The 18,323-nt window shown below is 59.7% G+C and overlaps 1 protein-coding gene across 1 annotated transcript; it reads left to right on the top strand.

The window, feature by feature from the left end:
- Positions 1-782: 782 nt before the first annotated feature.
- Positions 783-18,276, top strand: RAI1 (retinoic acid induced 1; the record flags this gene model as incomplete). The annotated part of the gene is made up of 5 exons (XM_080713929.1): positions 783-6,230; positions 13,308-13,401; positions 16,963-17,016; positions 17,289-17,670; positions 18,150-18,276. 5 exons carry the CDS (start codon positions 783-785, stop codon positions 18,274-18,276), a joined length of 6,105 nt encoding a protein of 2,034 aa, XP_080570055.1.
- Positions 18,277-18,323: the final 47 nt, after the last annotated feature.

The raw sequence follows: 18,323 nt of genomic DNA, 5'->3' as shown, positions 1-18,323 counted from the left end.
TCACTCTCTCCCTGCCGGTCACGAAACCGCATCTCTGTCCCCCGTCAGTAATGCGCCCCCCGCCCTGGACCACGTCATCTGTTTATGCGCCTGTGATATCAAACCCAGGAAGCAGATGCTGCGGTCCTCCACTCCCGAGAGCCTGAGGACGGGACTTTGATGTCCACGGTGGCCCCGCGCCCCCCTCCCGCGTCAGCGTCTGCTAGAAGGAGCAGACAGGTTCCAGATGGCGTAGCGGAGAGCCGGGAGGTGTGTGCACACGGGCGTGTGCCCGTGAGCCCCCATGAGCGGCCTTGGCCAGCGGCCCCTCCCGCCCAGGCGGGGCAGAGCCTCACCAGGCCGGGCCGGGTCACGTTTGAGGGGTCACGTTTGAGAGCTTCGTGGATCCAGCAGGCCCCCGGGGGAGCAGAGAGCCGGACTCGCGCTGCTGAATGAATCCGAGCCCGTCTGGAAGGGCTGGGAGTGGAGGCAGGGGGAGGGCCTGGCTCTGGGTGGCCCCGTTTGTACCTCCCGTACCCCGAGGTGGCCGTCCTTGGCAGGGACGTGACTGCGGGCGCTATGGGGCGGTCGCTATGGGGCGCGCCTCCCCGACAGACCCAGAAGTTGTGGCCACGTGTGCACACAGGTCGCTGCCTGGGGACAGCAAGCCCGCTGTGTAAGGGAGGTGGGTGGCCCGGAGGGGTGCTGGCAGAGGGGAGAGGACCAGGAAGAGGCCCATCTCAATCGCTTCTGCCCCCCCCACTCCCTCTCCTTTCTCTCTTTACAGATAAGCAGCCCAAGTCATGCAGTCTTTTCGAGAAAGGTGCGGTTTCCATGGTAAACAGCAGAACTATCCCCAGACCTCGCAGGAAACATCTCAGCTGGAGAATTACAGGCAGCCAAGTCAGGCCGGGCTGAGCTGTGACCGGCAGCGGCTGCTCGCCAAGGACTATTACAACCCGCAGCCTTACCCGGGCTATGAGGGTGCTGCTGGCGCGCCCTCCGGCTCGGCGGCCGCGGTGGCCTCGGAGAAGTATCACCGAGGCAGCAAAGCTCTGCCCGCGCAGCAGGCCCTGCAGGGGAGGCCGGCTTTCCCCGGCTACGGCAGCGTCCAGGACGGCACCTCTTACCCGGGGCGCTACTCCGCGGAGGAGGGCCTGCAGGCTTGGGGGGCCCCGCAGCCGCCGCCGCCCCAGCCCCAGCCCCTGCCCGGAGGGGTAAGCAAGTACGATGAAAATTTGATGAAAAAGACAGCCGTGCCGCCGGGCAGGCAGTACCCCGAGCAAGGCACCCAGCTTCCCTTCCGGACTCACGCCCTGCACGTCCAGCAACCGCCGCAGCTGCCGCAGCCCCAGCAGCCCCTGGCGTACCCCAAGCTCCAAAGGCAGAAACTGCAAAACGACATGGCTTCCCCTCTGCCCTTTCCCCAGGGGGGCCACTTCCCACAGCACTCCCAGTCTTTCCCCACACCCTCTACCTACACCTCCTCCGGCCAGGCCGCCGGGCCGGGGGCCCACTCCTACAAAAGCTGCACCGCGCCGTCTGCCCAGCCCCATGACAGACCGCTGGCGGCCAACGCCAGCCTGGCCCCAGGGCAGCGGGCCCAGAACCTGCATGCCTACCAGCCCGGCCGCCTCGGCTACGACCAGCAGCAGCAGCAGCAGCAGCAACAACAGGCTCTTCAGAGCCGGCACCATGCCCAGGAGACCCTCCATTACCAGAACCTCACCAAATACCAACACTACGGGCAGCAAAGCCAGAGCTACTGCCAGCCGGACACGGCCGTCAGGACCCCTGAGCAGTACTACCAGACCTTCAGCCCCGGCTCCAGCCACTCCCCGGCCCGCTCTGTGGGCCGCTCACCTTCTTACAGCTCCACGCCGTCACCGCTAATGCCCAACCTGGAGAACTTTCCATACAGCCAGCCGCCGCCACCGCTCAGCACCGGGGCCTTCCCCGCGGGCATCGCCGACCACAGCCACTTCATGCCCCTGCTCAACCCCTCCCCGACGGATGCCGCCAGCTCCGTGGACACCCAGGCCAGCAACTGCAAACCTCTGCAGAAGGATAAGATCCCCGAGAACCTGCTGTCCGACCTCAGCCTGCAGAGCCTCACGGCGCTCACGTCGCAGGTAGAGAACATCTCCAACACCGTCCAGCAGCTGCTGCTGTCCAAGGCTGGCGGGCCGCAGAAGAAGGGCGTCAAGAACCTCGTGTCCAGGACCCCGGAGCGGCACAAGAGCCAGCACTGCAGCCCCGAGGGCAGCGGCTACTCGGCCGAGCCGGCGGGCACGCCGCAGTCCACGCACGCCGAGCCGCCCGAGGCGGACTACCTGAGCGGCTCCGAGGACCCGCTGGAGCGCGGCTTCCTCTACTGCAACCAGGCCCGCGGCAGCCCGGCCAGGGTGAACAGCACCTCCAAGGCCAAGCCTGAGTCCGTGTCCACCTGCTCCGTGACCTCGCCCGACGACATGTCCACCAAATCCGACGACTCCTTCCAGAGCCTTCAGGGCAGCCTGCCGCTAGACAGCTTCTCCAAGTTCGTGGCGGGCGAGCGGGACTGCCAGCGGCTGCTGCTCGGTGCTCTGGCCCCGGGAGATCTGGCCTCTGAGATCCTGGGGCTGCAGGAGGCCATCGGCGAGAAGGCCGATAAGGCCTGGGCAGAGGCCCCGGGCCTGGCCAAGGATGCCGGCAAAACCCCCTTCTCCCTGGAGAACCACGGCGCCTGCCTGGACCCCGGGACCAAGAACGCGTGGCCCCGGCCGGGGGAGCCCGAGGCCCTCCCCGAGGCCCTACAGCTAGGCAGGGACAGCAGCACTAAAGACTTCAGCCCGGGGCTATTCGAAGACCCTTCGGTGGCCTTCGCCACCCCGGACCCTAAGAAGACAACGGGCCCCCTCTCCTTTGGTACCAAGCCCACCCTCGGGGGTGCTGCCCCGGACCCCGCTGCGGCCGCCTTTGATTGCTTTCCTGATACAACCAGTGGCGGCTCGGCCGACGGCGCCAACCCCTTCGCCTGGCCGGAGGAGAACCTGGGGGAGGCTTGTCCCCGCTGGGGCCTGCACCCTGGCGAGCTCGCCAAGGGCCTGGAGCCGGGCGGGAAGGCCGCGGACGGAGTGGGCAAAGGGGATGCCCCCGACGGTCCGGCCTGCCTGGGCTTCCAGGAGGAGGAGCCCCCAGGAGGGGAGAAGGTGGCCGCGCTGCCCGGGGACTTCAAGCAGGAGGAGGTGGGCGGGGTGAAGGAGGAGGCGGGCGGGCTGCTGCAGTGCCCCGACGTGGGCAAGGCCGACCGCTGGCTGGAGGACAGCCGGCACTGCTGCTCGGCCGCCGACTTTGGGGACCTGCCGCTGCTGCCGCCCACCGGCAGGAAGGAGGACCTGGAGGCGGAGGAGGAGTATTCTTCCCTGTGTGAGCTGCTGGGCAGCCCGGAGCAGAGGCCCGGCTTGCAGGACCCACTGTCCCCCAAGGCCCCCCTCATGCACACCAAAGACGAGGTGCAGGAGGGGCTGGACCCCAAGGCCAGCTGGGGCTCCCCCTGTCCCCTCTCTGGGGACTCCGTCATCTTGCTGGGCCCCACCGTGGGTGCAGAGTCCAAGGTCCAGAGCTGGTTTCAGTCCTCTCTGTCCCACATGAAGCCCGGGGAGGAAGGGCCCGATGGGGAACAGGCGCCCGGGGAGTTGGCCACCCCAGAAGCATCCCTGGCCCCAAAGCCCAGCAAGCCCGCTGTGCCAGAGGCGCCCATTGCTAAGAAAGAGCCCGTGCCCCGGGGTAAGAGCTTGCGGAGCCGGCGGGTACACCGGGGGCTGCCCGAGGCTGAGGACTCCCCGGCACTGCCCAAGGACCTTCTGCTTCCCGAATCCTGCACGGGGCCCCCACAGGGACAGATGGAAGGGGCCGGGGCCCCAGGCCGGGGGGCTTCAGAAGGGCTCCCCCGAATGTGCACCCGCTCTCTCACGGCACTGAGCGAGCCCCGCACCCCTGGCCCCCCAGGCCTCACCACCACTCCCGCGCCCCCCGACAAGCTGGGGGGTAAGCAGCGAGCCGCCTTCAAATCAGGCAAGCGGGTGGGGAAGCCGTCACCCAAGGCCGCTTCCAGCCCCAGCAACCCCGCGGCCCTGCCGGTGGCCTCAGACAGCAGCCCCATGGGCTCGAAGACCAAGGAGACGGACTCGCCCTGCACACCAGGCAAGGACCAGCGCTCTATGATCCTGCGGTCCCGCACCAAGCCCCAGGAGGTCTTCCAAGCCAAGCGGCGGCGGCCCATGGAGAACCGGCTGCCCGCCTGCCGGGTCACCAAGAAACTTCTCGCCAACAACCACCTGCCCGCCGCCTTCAAAGTCTCCAGCAGCCCCCAGAAGGAGGGCAGGGCGGGCCAGCGGGCGCGGGTCCCCAAGCCCGGCGCGGGCAGCAAGCTTTCCGACCGACCCCTCCACGCCCTGAAAAGGAAGTCGTCCTTCCTGGCGCCCGTCCCCACCAAGAAACGGAACCTGGTCCTTCGGAGCAGCAGCGGCGGCAGCAGCAGCAGCAGCAGCAATAGCAGCGGTGGGGACGGAAAGGAGGAGCGGCCGGAGGGCTCCCCTTCCCTCTTTAAGAGAATGTCTTCTCCCAAGAAGGCCAAGCCCAAGGGTGAGCCCAGCACCAAGCCCCTGCCCCCGGAGGCCCCCGGGGCCTGCATCAAGCTAGCCTCCAGGGCAGCCTTCCAAGGGGCTATGAAGACCAAGGTGCTCCCGCCCCGCAAGGGCCGGGGTCTCAAGTTGGAGGCCATCGTTCAAAAGATCACCTCGCCCAGCCTCAAGAAGTTTGCTTGCAAAGGGGCCCCTCTGAGCCCGGCCCTCCCCGAGAAGGACCGCGGCGGGCTCAGGTGCGCCGGGGGCAGCCCAGCTGGGGCCGAGGAAGGTCTGCTGAGCGCGGGCACCGGGCAGAAGCTCCCGGCCACCCCGGGGGCTGACCCACTCTGTAGAAACCCAACCAATCGGTCCTTAAAAGGCAAACTCATGAACAGTAAGAAACTGTCCTCCGCGGACTGTTTCAAAAGGGAGGCCTTCGCGTCCCTGGAGGCTCTGCAACCCGGGGGAACGGCCCTGGGGCCCAAGAAGAGGAGCCGGAAGGGGAGAGCTGGCGGCCTGGGAATCTCCAAAGGCCCGCTGGAGAAGCAGCCGTATCTTGGCCCGGCCCTGCTCCTCACTCCCCGAGACAGGGCCGGCGGCACGCCGGGGGGCAGCGAGGATGACTGTGGAGGAGAAGGAGGCAAAAAGCCAAAGACAGAGGACCCGGGCCTGGCCTCCCAGCCCCCCGACGGCCGGCCCTGCCAGCCCCAGACCAGGGCGCAGAAGCAACCAGGCCACGCCAACCATAGCAGCTACTCCAAGCGGAAGCGCCTCACCCGGGGCCGGGCCAAGAACGCCAACGCCTCGCCCTGTAAGGGGCGTGCCAAACGGAGAAGGCAGCAGCAGGTGCTGCCCCTGGATCCTGCCGAGCCTGAAATCCGCCTCAAGTACATTTCCTCTTGCAAGCGGCTGCGGGCCGACAGCCGGACCCCGGCCTTCTCGCCCTTCGTGCGGGTGGAGAAGCGAGATGTGTTCACCACCGTGTGCACGGTCGTCAACTCCCCAGGGGACGAGCCCAAGCCCCACAGGAAGCCTTCCTCCTGCACCTCCTCGGAGGCGGCCGGGGCCTCTCTGCCGCTGTCCTCCACCATGCACCTGGGGCCCGTGGTTTCCAAGGTCCTGAGTATTTCTTGCCTTGTCTGTTGCCTCTGCCAAAACCCGGCCAACTTCAAGGACCTCGGGGACCTCTGTGGGCCCTACTACCCCGAACACTGCCTCCCCAAAAAGAAGCCAAAACTTAAGGAGAAAGGGCGGCCAGAGGGCACCAGTGAGGAGGCCGCGCTGCCCCTTGAGAGGACACTTAAAGGCCTGGAGTGTGCAGCCGCCGCTGCCGGGAAGCCCTCCAGGCCTGACGGCCCGGCCGACCCTGCTAAGCAGGGCTCCCTGCGCACCAGTGCCCGGGGCCTGTCCCGGCGGCTACAGAGCTGCTACTGTTGTGACGGTCGGGGGGACGGGGGCGAGGAGGCGGCCACGGCCGACAAGAGCCGCAAACACGAGTGCGGCAAAGAGACCCCCGCGGAGCCCTGCGGGGACACCCAGGAGCACTGGGTACACGAGGCCTGTGCCGTGTGGACCGGCGGGGTCTACCTGGTGGCCGGGAAGCTCTTTGGGCTGCAGGAGGCCATGAAGGAGGCCGTGGACATGGTAAGAAGCCGGCCCGGCCAGGGTGGGGAGCTTGGGGTTCCTGAAACACAGCCAGGCTCCGAGAGGGAGATCGGGGAGGTCAAGGCAGGATGCGCTCGTCACCCTGCCAGAGGTCCAGCCTGCCGGCTAGGGCCCTTCACCCACCGCCCCGGTCCCTTCCAGCTCCGGCGGCCCCACCGAGAGGCTGGGAATTCTTGGGAATGCGATGAGCTTGGACCTGTCCTGCGGTTAGGGTGGGGCCGGGCACCCCTGTGAGGGACCTGGGTCCGGCATGCAATCAGGACTAGGGCGCGCCCGGCTTCCACAGCGAGCATGCGGGGCGCTTCCAGCCCTTGCAGCCCCGGAGAGACTCCGGACCCCGCTCTGTTGCCCCCACGGAGGGCGTGCCCCCCATGCCTTCCTTCAACTAGGACTGGGCGTCTTGGGGACCCAGCAGGGCGTCCCTCTTCCCTTCCCAATAGCAACACATCTAGCCAAACCTCGGTCCTGGGAGCCCAGTGGACATGCTGCCCCCTCTAAGCCTGGATATCCGACTCCACCTTGTCCTGAAAGGCCCAGCCGCTGGGATGGCACAGGTGCCCAGGGCCGCGCCCAGCAGGTGGCCACTGGGCACCCGTTGCCCGTCTTCTCAATGACCTTTTTTTGTGTGTGTGCAGGTCTGGGGATGGAACCCAGGGGCATTCTACCTCCAAGCTACACCCCCTGCCCTGTCTTTTATTCTTTATTTTGAAGCCGGGTCTCACTGAGTTGCCGAGGGCCTCACTAAGTAGCTGAGGCTGGCCGCGAACCCCGATCCTCCGGTCTCAGCCTCCCGGATGCTGGGATGACAAGCGTGAGCCTTGTAAAAGGCATTGGTCTTTTCTTGATCTCCTGTTTTCATTGGTTCCTGCACAGTCACCTTGAAATAGGTTTAGGTCTCCCGTTATTAAAGTAATAGGCAGCTGGGCATGATGGCGCACGGTTGTAATCCCAGTAGTCGGGAGGCTGAGACAGGAGGATCGCAGGTTCGCAACTACCCTCGGCAACTGAGGCCCTCCATGGCAGCGAGACCCATATATACACACAGAGATGGAGGGAGAGTGGCTTGGAGGTAGATGAGATGAAAATTAGAAACAGAAAATTAAAAATAGAAATAGAAAGCCGGGCGTGGTGGCGCACGCTTGTAATCCCAGCGCTTGGGAGGCTCAGACAGGAGGATCGTGCAGGTTCAAAGCCAGCCTCATCTACTTAGTGAGGCTCTCAGCAACTTAGTGAAACCCTGTTTCCAAATAAAATATAAAATAGGTCTGGGAGTATAGCCCGGAGGTAGAAAAGCCCCTGGGTTCTACCCCCAGTACCACCAAATAAATAAATAAATAAATAAATAAATAAATAAATAAATAAATAAAATAGAAAATTAAAAATAGAATGAAAATTAAAAATAGGCCATGTATGGGGGTATGCACCTGTACTCCTACCATTTGGCAGACTGGGGGAATTACAGGTTTGAGGCCAGCCGCAGCAGCTTAGTGGGACCCAGTTTCAAAATAAAAAGGGCGAGCCGGGCATGGTGATGCACTCTTGTAATCCCAGCATTCGGGAGGCTGAGACCAGAGGATCACGGTTTGCAGATAGTCTCAGCTACTTAGTGAGGCCCTTTGCAACTTATGAGACCCTGTTTCAAAATAAAGAATAAAAAATAGGGCAGGGAGTGTGGCACGGAGTTCGAATGTCCTTGGGTTCCATCCCCAGACCTGCAAAAAAAAAAATAATAATAATAATAAATTAAAATAAAAAGGGCTGGGGCTGCTGGGCATGGTGGCGCACACTTGTAATCCCAGTACTTGGGAGGCTGAGACAGGAATATCGCGGTTCGTGGACGGCGGCAGCTACCAAGGTCCTCCGCAATTTCGTGAGACTCTGGTTCCAAATAAAACATTAGCTGGGCATGGTGGGCTTATAATCCCCGTGCTTGGGAGGCTGAGACAGGAGGATCACCTAGGTTCGAAGCCAGCCTCAGCTGCTGTAAGAGATCCTGTTTCCAAATAAAATATAAAATAGGCCTAGGAGTGTAGCCCGGAGGTAGAAAGCCCCTGGGTTCCATCCCCAGTACCACCAAAAAATAAATAAAGCATAAAAAATAGGGCTGGGAGGTGTGGCTCAGAGGTAGAATGCTCCTGAGTTCAATCCTTAGTACCAAAAAAAAAAAAAAAGGACTGGGAGTAGCTTGGAAGTAGAAGGCCCCCAGGTTCAGTTTCCAGCACCACGAATAAACATGAGAAATAGTCCAGGCGTGGTGGCACACGCTTGTAATCCCAGTCCTTGGGGGGATCTCAGGTTCCAGACCAGCTTCAACAACCTAGGCCCTAATTCAAAATAAAAGGGCTAAGCTGGGCATGGTGGTGCATGCTTGTAATCTCAACATTTGAGAGGCTGAGACAGGAGGATCGTGGGTCAAGGCCAGCCTCAGCTACTCAGTGAGGCTCTTTCCAATTCAGTGAGACCCTGTTTCAAAATAAAGAATTAAAAACAGGGCTGGGGGTGTAGTTTGGAAGTAGAATGCCCCTGGGCTCCATCCCCAGTACCGCCCAAAATAAATAAAAGGGATGGGGTGTCGCCCAGAAAGAAGGTCATGGGTTCTATCCCTGGCACCAAGTAAAAAGAAAAAGGACGTGAGATATCGCTCAGAGGAAGGACGCTGGGTTCAAGCCCCAATACCAATAACAGTAATAACCCTGGGGTCGTTAGCGCCAGATGGCCGCCACCCACATCGTCCACACCGTGGCCTCGAGGGGTGTTGGCACCCCCAACACGCACACCCAGGGCCCTCTCTGAGGACCAGGGCTGCTTGGGCCCACTTGTCTGCAATCCCTGGCGCCCAGCCCTGGCTGCTTGGAGGAGGAGGGCTAGTGTGGGTTTTTTTCTTTTCTTTTCTTTTTTTTTTTTTTTTTTTTTTGGTGGTACTGGGGTTCCTGGAAGCCCTTCTACCTCCGGGCTACACTCCCAGACCTATTTTTACATTTTTATTTGGAAACAGGGTCTCCTAAGCCAGCGTGCGCGGCTGGCTTTGAACCTGCACGATCCTCCTGTGTCTGCCTCCCGAGCGCGGGGATTACACGCCCGGCTAGTGTGGGTTTCTACGAAGCCCTTGGTGTTTCTGGTCCTCACATGAAAAGCCCCATCACGCTGCCAGGGGACCCACCTTCCCCGCATCCCTGGGCTGAGCTGCATCCAGCCTTCCTCAGGGCTCCCCAAGCTCCAGGTACCCCAGCCGCCGCCTTTGGGGGTATCCTGGGAAGGTCGGGATGAGCACTCAGTAGGTGCTTGCTGGGCCCTACCATGAAGGCCATCTTGGGCCGCCCAGCTCCCCAGAGCCGGGGATGGGGGCTTGTTACAGCACCTTCCCTTGTCCCCACGGAATATTCTGGAAAGGTAGACAGGGTCTGGGGCTTCCCAGGTCCCCAGAGAGGCCAGCCTCAGGGGTCCTCTTGGGCCCACCGCTCCCGGCTTGGTGATGCTACTCTATGGACCTCTGAATGTCATCCTCTGCTGGGGCCGGTGCCCAGGGGGATGCTGAGGCACCGCAGTGTTGTAGATCAGCTGTGACCAGCCCAGCCTGCAGGGGGCGCTCCCCAGCCCCACTTACGCCTGCCCATATGTTGGTCTCCATCTTGGTGTGTGTGTGGGGGGGTACTGGGGGCGGAACCCAGGGGCTTTCTACCTCCGAGCTACACTCCCAAACCTATTTTATATTTTATTTAAAAACAGGGTCTCACTAAGTTGCTGAGAGCCTCATTAAGTAGCTGAGGCTGGCTTCGAACCTGCGCGATCCTCCGGTCTCAGCCTCCCAAGTACTGGAGTTACAAGCGTGCGCCACCACGCCCAGCTTATTCTTTGTTTTGAATCAGGGTCTCACTGAGTTGCAAAGGGCCTCACTAAGTAGCTGAGGCTGGCCGCGAACCGCGATCCTCCCGTCTCAGCCTCCCAAGTGCTGGGATGACTAGCGTGCGCCACCACGCCTGGCTTGAAATTTTTATTTCAAGACAAGAGTCTCAGCCAGGCGTGGTGGCGCACACTCGTAATCCCAGCAGGAGGCAGGAGGATCTCAGGTTCGCGGACAGCCTCAGCTACTTAGTGAGGCCCTCTGTAACTCAGTGAGACCCTGTTTCAAAATAAAAAATAAAAAATAGGGCTGGGAGTGTATCAGAGGTAGAATGCCCCTGGGTTCCATCCCCATTTCTGCAATTAAATAAATAAATAAATAAAGTCTCTCCAAGTTGCTGGGGCAGGCCTCAAACCTGCCTATGCCTCTCGAGCACCGGGATTATGGGTGCTTGACCCCCTACCTTGTTTTCTGGAAGACAACCGTGGGAGCTTCTGGGACACCCCCCTTCCTTTAGTGCGCCTACACAGTTACCCCTCAGCCCTACCATGCCCCCTCCTGGGACCTCAGCATCCCAGTCGGCTGAGCCTCGCCCCCTAATACCCTCATGGACCCCCTAGACCCCTTTAGACTCCTCTGTTCCTCCGCCTTGGTTTATTCTGTCTGAAACATTCATTCCGTGTGCCCGTAATCCCAGTACTTGGGGGGCTGAGACGGGGAGATCTCAGGTTAAAGGACGGCCTCAGCCAAATAGCAAGACACTGAAAATAAAAAGAGGCCGGAGCCGGGCGGTGGCGCTCGCTTGTAATCCCTGCACTTGGGAGGCGGAGATAGGAGGATCGAGCAGATTCGAAGCCAGCCTCAGCTACTCAGTGAGGCTCTCAGCTACTTAGTGAGACCCTGTTCAAATAAAGTATAAAATAGGTCTGGGAGTGTAGCCCGGAGGTAAAAAGCCCCTGGGTTCCACCCTCAGTACCACCACCAAAAAATAAAAGAGGCCCGGGGCGGTGGCACACGCTTGTGATCCCAGCATTGGGGAGGCTGAGACCAGAGGATCGCAGTTCGCGGCCAGTCTCAGCTACTCAGTGAGGCCCTCTGCAACTCAGTGAGACTGTGTTTCAAAATAAAGAATAAAAAGCCGGTCGTGGTGGCGCACGCTTGTAATCCCAGCATTTGGGAGGCTGAGACTGGAGGATCGTAGTTCGCGGACAGCCTCAGCTACTTAATGAAGCCCTCTGCCACTCAGTGAGACCCGCTTTCAAAATAAAGAATAAGCCGGGCGTGGTGGCACACGCTTGTAATCCCGCACTTGGGAGACTGAGACAGGAGGATCGCGCAGGTGCGAAGCCAGCCTCAGCTGCTTAGTGAGGCTCTCAGAAACTTAGTGAGACCCTGTTTCCAAATAAAATATAAACTAGGTCTGGGAGTATAGCCCGGAGGTAGAAAGCCTCTGGGTTCCACCCCCAGTACCACAAAAAATAAATAAATAAATAAAAAATAGGGCCGGGGCTATAGCTCAGAGGTCAAATGTCCCTGGGTTCCATCCCCAGACCCGCAAAAAATAATAAAAATAAAAAACAGCAGGGGGTGTAGCTCAGAGGTCAAATGGCCCTGGGTTCCATCCCCAGACCCACAAAAATAATAATAAATAAATAAATAAATAATAGTAATAAAAAGGGCTGGAGGCGTAGCTCAGAGCCAGAATGGTCTCTGGGTTCATTCCCCCGTGCTAAGAAAAACCAGCTAAATGGCTGGTCCGGTGCCTGCCCCAGGGGCTTCTGTGCACGCGGGAAGGGGTGTCCCATGGCTACCTACCCCTGAGGGCTGCTGTGCGTAAAGGACCCAGCCAGGTCTGGGGCCCTCGTCACCCACTTGGGATGGGGAAGAGGCCTGAGAAGAGGAACGCCCGCCCATCCAGAGGCCCTGTGTGAACGTCGGATGTTCTAAAATGTCTCTCAACCCTGCTGATGCCCCTGACCTCTCCCAGCTGGGCGAGGTGATGGTGAGCCCACGGCCCAGCCTAGCTAGAGAAATGCAGGGACGGCTTCCGGCCACGCCTGGCACGGCTGGCTTTGCTGATTGGTTGGGTGGCGAGGCCTCGGCGCGGGTCCCTTTCTGCTTCCCCAGGGAGCCCACAAGAGACTGGTTCCAGAGCACCCTGACGTGAGCGCGCCGCCACGCCCCGGATCATCAAATAGTATTTTAAGCCGGGCGTGGGTGGCACACACTTATAATCCCAGCACTTGGGAGGCTGAGACAGGAGGGTCACAGGTTCGAGGCCAGCCTCAGCTACTTAGGCCCTTTACAACTTTCAGTGAGACCCTATTTCAAAATAAAGAATAAAATAATAGGGCTGCCGCTGGGCATGGTGGCGCACGCTTGTAATCCCCGCGCTTGGGAGGCCGAGACAGGAGGATCGCGGGTTCTCAGACAGACAGCCTCAGCTACTTAAGTCCTCCACAACGTAGACCCTGTTTCAAAATAAAAATAGAGCTGGGGGCATCATTTAGAGATAGAATGTCCCTGGGTTCCATCTCCAGTACCGCAAAAATAAATAAATAAATAAAATAGCGTTTCCTTGACTCACCCAGATATTTTCAACTCAGCGCTTTCCTTTGATGATTACTTTCATGTTTCTGAGTCACATACGAAATTATGGAGCGTCCTACCTCTGAGTTACCTCCCCCACCCCAGCCCTTTTTGTTTATTATTTGTTATTATTTTATTTTTTGTGGTACTGGGGATGGAACCCCGGGGCATTCTACCTCTGAGCCAGACCCTCAGCCCGATTTTTTAGTCTTTATTTTGAAACAGGGTCTCACTTAAGTTGCCGAGGGCCTTGCTAAGTACTGGGATGACAAGCGCGCACCACCCCGCCCAGCTCTCCGTCTTTATTTTTGAAATAGGGTCTTGCTAAGTTGCTGGGGCTGGCCGTCACCCTGGAATCCTCCTGTCTCAGCCTCCATAGCCCGCTCAGGGATGATGTCTTATGTCCCTGGGAAGGTGACCGTGGCTCCTTATGCCGGGGCCCATCGGGCAGGGGCGTGGCGGCTCCCTCTGTACTTAAGGACACGGTACCGGGCCCAGATGCAGGAAATACCGAGTAGCACCCGGCAGGGCCTCGTCCTGATCCTCGGGGCCTTTGGGGAAAGGTGGGCATCGCACGGGGCCTGTCACAAGATGAGGACTGACCACCTTCCTCTTCTTTCCACCAGACGTGTTCCAGCTGTCAAGAAGCTGGGGCTACCATCAGGTGCTCCTGCAAGGGGTGTGTGCACACCTACCATTACCCGTGCGCCAACGACGCAGGTAAGAACCAGCCCCAGGCCCCACGCACGCCCTCGGCTCCCCTCCTCTCCTGCCCCAGGGACTCCGTCCTCATCTTCCTCTCGGCCTCCACCTGGGTTGGGTCGTACCAGGGAGACGGAAATAGTCCAGTCCCCACCCAAGTACCAGGACCACAAGTGCGCACCACCACGCCTAGAGACTGCACGGTTTTTGTGAGGATTACACTACGGGGCATTCTGTCTCCAAGCTCTACCTCGGCCCTTTTTAAATTTTAAAACAGTCTCTCTTAAGTTGCTGAAGCTGGTCCTGAACCTGCGATCCATGGGCGTCTCTGCGCCTGGTTCCCCACTCCATAAAATGGAGATTTTAATAGTCTCTTCTTCCAGAGCTCGTTGGGATCAGCTGAGTGGCGAACAGTGTCCGGGAACGTATCCTCTGTCTTCCTTTTGCGCCCAAAACAGTGTCCCAGTTTCAAAACAGGTCCTGTCTCCCTCGCCCTCCATCCCTCCCCGCTCTGGCCTGGCAGGGGGACAGGTGACCGCGACCCTGCTTCAGAGTCTCCCAGCAGACCCGGGGCACTGGGGACAGGACTTTGGTGGGAACGGTTCCTGGCAGGAATCGCGAGCCCCACGCCCCCTATGTCTGCTCTTGCGTCTTTACCGGGGCCTGTCCTAGCCTCGACCGTACAACATGGCTCCAGAGGAAGCAGGGGATGCCGCCCAGCTTTCCTCCCCCGTCCTCGTGTTCCTTCTCCTGCCCTGGCGCTCTCCAGGGATTCGCTTTGCCACGGGGTAGATGGGAGAGGCGCGGTCATGCCTCAGCTGTGGGCACCAGACCAGGGGGAAAGAGAGGGCTCTGTGTGAGGGCGTCCAGAAGGGCCTTCAGGAGGAGGTGTCATTTGAGCCAGGCCTCGGAACAAACGGGAGGTGGGCTGCAGGTTCACACATGTACACCAGGCTGTGAGTAGGAGAAATTAGGGTTTGCCGGGCGCGGTGGCGCATGCCTGTGATCCCAGCATTGGGGAGGCTGAGACAGGAGGATCGCGGTTCATGGCCAGCCTCAGCTACTCAGTGAGGCCCTTTGCAACTCAGTGACACCCTAAATTCAAAATAAAGAATAAAAAATAGGTGCCAGGCATGGTGGCGCACGCCTGTAATCCCCGTGCTTGGGAGGCGGAGACGGGAGGATCACGCAGGTTCCAAGCCAGACGCGCTGACTTAAGAGACCCTGTTTCCAGAAATAAAATAGGTCTGGGAGTGTGTAGCCCGGAGGTAGAAGGGCTTCCAGGAACCCCAGTACCACCAAAAAAAAAAAAATAGGGCTGGGGTGTAGCTAGGAGGTAGAATGCCCCTGGGTTCCATCCCCGGTACCGCAAAAAAAAAAAAAAAAAAAAGACACGAAGGGACCTGTTCCCTCTGGGCTCCAGTCCTTGGTAAGGAATCTCTCTGGAGACCAGCAGTGACTCTGAACACCAGGGAGGGGCTGTCACACCCTGGTGTCCTGTCCAAACTTTGCCCAATCGGCCAGACACCCAGGGAGGGGCTGGATACCAACTCCTGGTCCTTCCCAGCAAGTCCCCTACCACAGCTGGCCCGGGCGACTGATACAGGCCGATGGCTGACTTCACTGATTATAGTCAGCACACCTATAACCTCAAGATTCGGGAGGCTAAGCCGGGCGTGGTGGCGCACGCTTTTAGTCCCAGCATCCGGGAGGCTGAGCCGGGAGGATCGCAGTTCGTGGACAGCCTCAGCTACTACGTAGTGAGGTCCTTTGCAACTCAGTGAGACCCTGTTTCAAAATAAAGAATAAAGTCGGGCGTGGTGTCGCACACTTGTCATCCCCGCGCTTGGGAGGCAGAGAGGAGGATCGCGCAGGTTTGAAGCCAGCCGCGCGCACTGGCTTAGGAGACCCTGTTTCCAAATAAAAATGTAAAAATAGGTCTGGGAGTGTAGCCCGGAGGAAGAAGGGCTTCCAGGAACCCCAGTACCACCAAAAAATAAAAAATAAATGAATAAATAATTAATTAATAGGGCTGGGGGCATAGCTTGGAGGTAGAATGCCCCTAGGTACCACACACACACACACACACACACACACACACACTAGGGCTGAAGGTGTTGCTCAGAGGTAGAATGCCCCTGGGTGGGTTCAATCCTCAGTACTACCAAAAAAAAAAAAAAAAGGAGGCTGGGACAGGAGGATCGCAGGTTCGAGACCAGTGCCTGCAACTTAGCAAGCCTCAGCAACTTAGTGAGATCCTGTTTCAAAAAAAAAAAAAAAAAAGCCGGGCGTGGTGGCGCACGCTTGTAATCCCCGCGCTTGGGAGACAGAGACAGGAGGATCGCGCGGGTTCAAAGCCAGCCGCGCGCGCTGGCTTAGGAGACCCTGTTTCCAAATAAAAATGTAAAAATAGGTCTGGGAGTGTAGCCCGGAGGTAGAAGGGCTTCCAGGAACCCCGGTACCACCAAAAAAAAAAAAAAAAAAAAAAAGATAGGACTGGGAGTGTAGCTCGAGGTATAGACTGCCCTTGGGTTCCAGCCCCAGTTAGCCCCTTTCCGTGCACACATGGAAGTGCTGATCTAACCTCGGCTTCCCAAGTGCTTGTGCCTGACCCCGAGGGCTGTCCATGGCGGGCCAGCCCGGCACTCCGGGGCCTTTTATGACCCCTGAGCCACCTGCAGCGAGGAGGCTCAGGCAGTGGGCGCCCCAGCTCCTGGCAGGGGTGGGCAGAGGACTGGGAGAGCCGGCAGCCATCCCACCCTGCAGGAAGGCCCTCCCTTGGCCAGAGGGTGGGGGTGGAGCACCCAAAGAAAAGCCAGGTCCCCCTAAATGGCAGCACCAGGGGCCAAGCACTTGCTGAGAAGTGGGAATCCCCTAGGAAAGGTGGCCTGAGAACTGGCCACCCCATCCCTTCCGCCAGACATTCTTTTTCTTTTTCTTTCTTTTTTTTTTTTTTTTTTAATGGTACTGGGGATGGAACCCAGGGGCTTTTCTACCTCCGGGCTATACTCCCAGACCTATTTTTTTATACTTTATTTGGAAACAGGGTCTCACTAAGTTGCTGAGAGCCTCAATAAGTAGCTGAGGCTGGCTTCGAACCCTTGCGATCCTCCTGTCTCAGCCTCGACCCCTCAGGAAGGGTTTTTTTTGTTTTGTTTTGTTTTGTTTTGTTTTGTTTGGGTGCTGGAGATTGAACCCTGGAGGGATTCCACCCCTGAGCTCTGGCCCATTTTAGATTTTATTTTGAAACAGGGTTTTTGCTAAGTGGCTGAGTTGCTGCGGCGGGGCCTTGGACCTGCGCTCCCAATGCCTCGGCCTCCCAAGCCTGGGGGTTCCAGGTGTGCACCGCCACGCCCGGCCGAGTGGGGATGTCTGTACCACTCTTCCCTCCTTGGTGCAATGCCCACTCTACAGATGTGAAGACCGAGGCTCTGAGTAGCTGGTGACACAGTCCAGATCTCGGGCCCCGGTCTGTCACCAGGCAGGCGGTCCTCAAGCACCCTGAGCCTGTGTGAGGCCATCCATCCCCCATGGAGTGGAGACTGTGGCCCCTAACCACCCAAACTTCTCTGGTTACAGGTTGCATATTCGTGGAAGAGAACTTTACTTTGAAATGTCCCAAACATAAGGTAGGTAACCGGAAGACCCCAGCCCCAGCCCACACGCAGGCACACCTAGATTTCTACACTTGCCCTGGGGCAGCTTGGCGGGCAGGGCCTTCCGAACCAGGGGCCCTGGGGATCCCTAGGAGGGTGACAGGATGTGGTCAGAAGGACGGGACAGACCAGGGGATCCCGCTGCCTCCCTGGGAGGCACCCCAGGGTGGGATCTGGAGCTTGTGAGGAATGACCCCTCCCGCACGCGTGCTGTAACCGACCCTAACGGGCGTCCACTCTTCCTTGCAGAGGCTGCCTTTGTAATCCTTTGCCACAGCCGGAGAGGCCGGAGAGGCCGCCGGCCGAGGAGCCACCCCGGGGCCTTGAGCGGCTTGCGGGGCTCGAGCCGATCCCTGATCCGCATCCCGGGTCTTGGATCTGGCCGCCTCAGGTTTAGCCGCAAGGCCCGGGGTTGGGAGGAAATCCTGTTCCGGAGACACCTGCTCCGGGATCCAGACAGCACAGATGCCCTGGCCCACACCCCCGGAGCTGGGCTGGAGAGGGCCGAGCCCGCGGAGCAGCTGGACTCCGGGCACGCGGGTCTCCGGCGGGGTGGGAAGCGGCTTCGGCCTGGGGACACTTCACCCCCTCCCCAGAAGCTCCAGGGCAGCGTGGCACACACTCCTCATGGGTGCAGCTGGGTGCCCTGGGGTTGGGGTTGGGGTCTACAGGACCCTGGAAGAGGCCGAGGGCGGCTCCTGGCTCCACGGAGGAGGCCGAAGCCTTTCTGGAGGGGGTCCAGCCGGCGGGGAGGGACTGCGGCTTCAGAAAAAAACCTTTTTCCACCCAGCCTTTGCCAAAGCTTTTGTGCGGTTCAGGGGAGGGGGCTTCCGTTGGTCCCCTCTCTATCTGCCCCGCCCATGGAGCCCGGCCTGTGAGCCCACAGAGAGAGAGAGAGAGAGAGAGAGAGAGAGAGAGAGAGAGAGAGATGGATCCTGACCGCTCCTCTGCACTCCACAAGCAGGGGACCTCGGCGCCCGCCGCGCACGGGAGCAGAGACAGCGCTAGATTCGTGTACAAACCTGTGTAGCCCTATATATATGTTACATAGAATGTATATATGTTGGGAACATGCTTGCTTCTCCGTGTGTCGCTGTCCTGTGCCCGCAGCACAGAGCCCCAGCCGGGCCCTTGCAGGAAGGGGCTCTCGCGCCCCTTCCCCGTGCAGCCACCACCGGCCCCTGCCAGTCTGTCCGCCTGTCTGTCCACGTCCTCAGCTCCGTCCATGCTTCGATAGGCCTGACGCAGCCCCCATCCCCGGGGCGCCCTAGCAACTTTTTTGTA

This window comes from Muscardinus avellanarius (genome assembly GCF_963383645.1).
Source record: "Muscardinus avellanarius genome assembly, chromosome: 16".
Classification (NCBI taxonomy): Eukaryota; Metazoa; Chordata; class Mammalia; order Rodentia; family Gliridae; genus Muscardinus; species Muscardinus avellanarius.
This window is presented reverse-complemented; position numbering and strand designations above follow the sequence as displayed.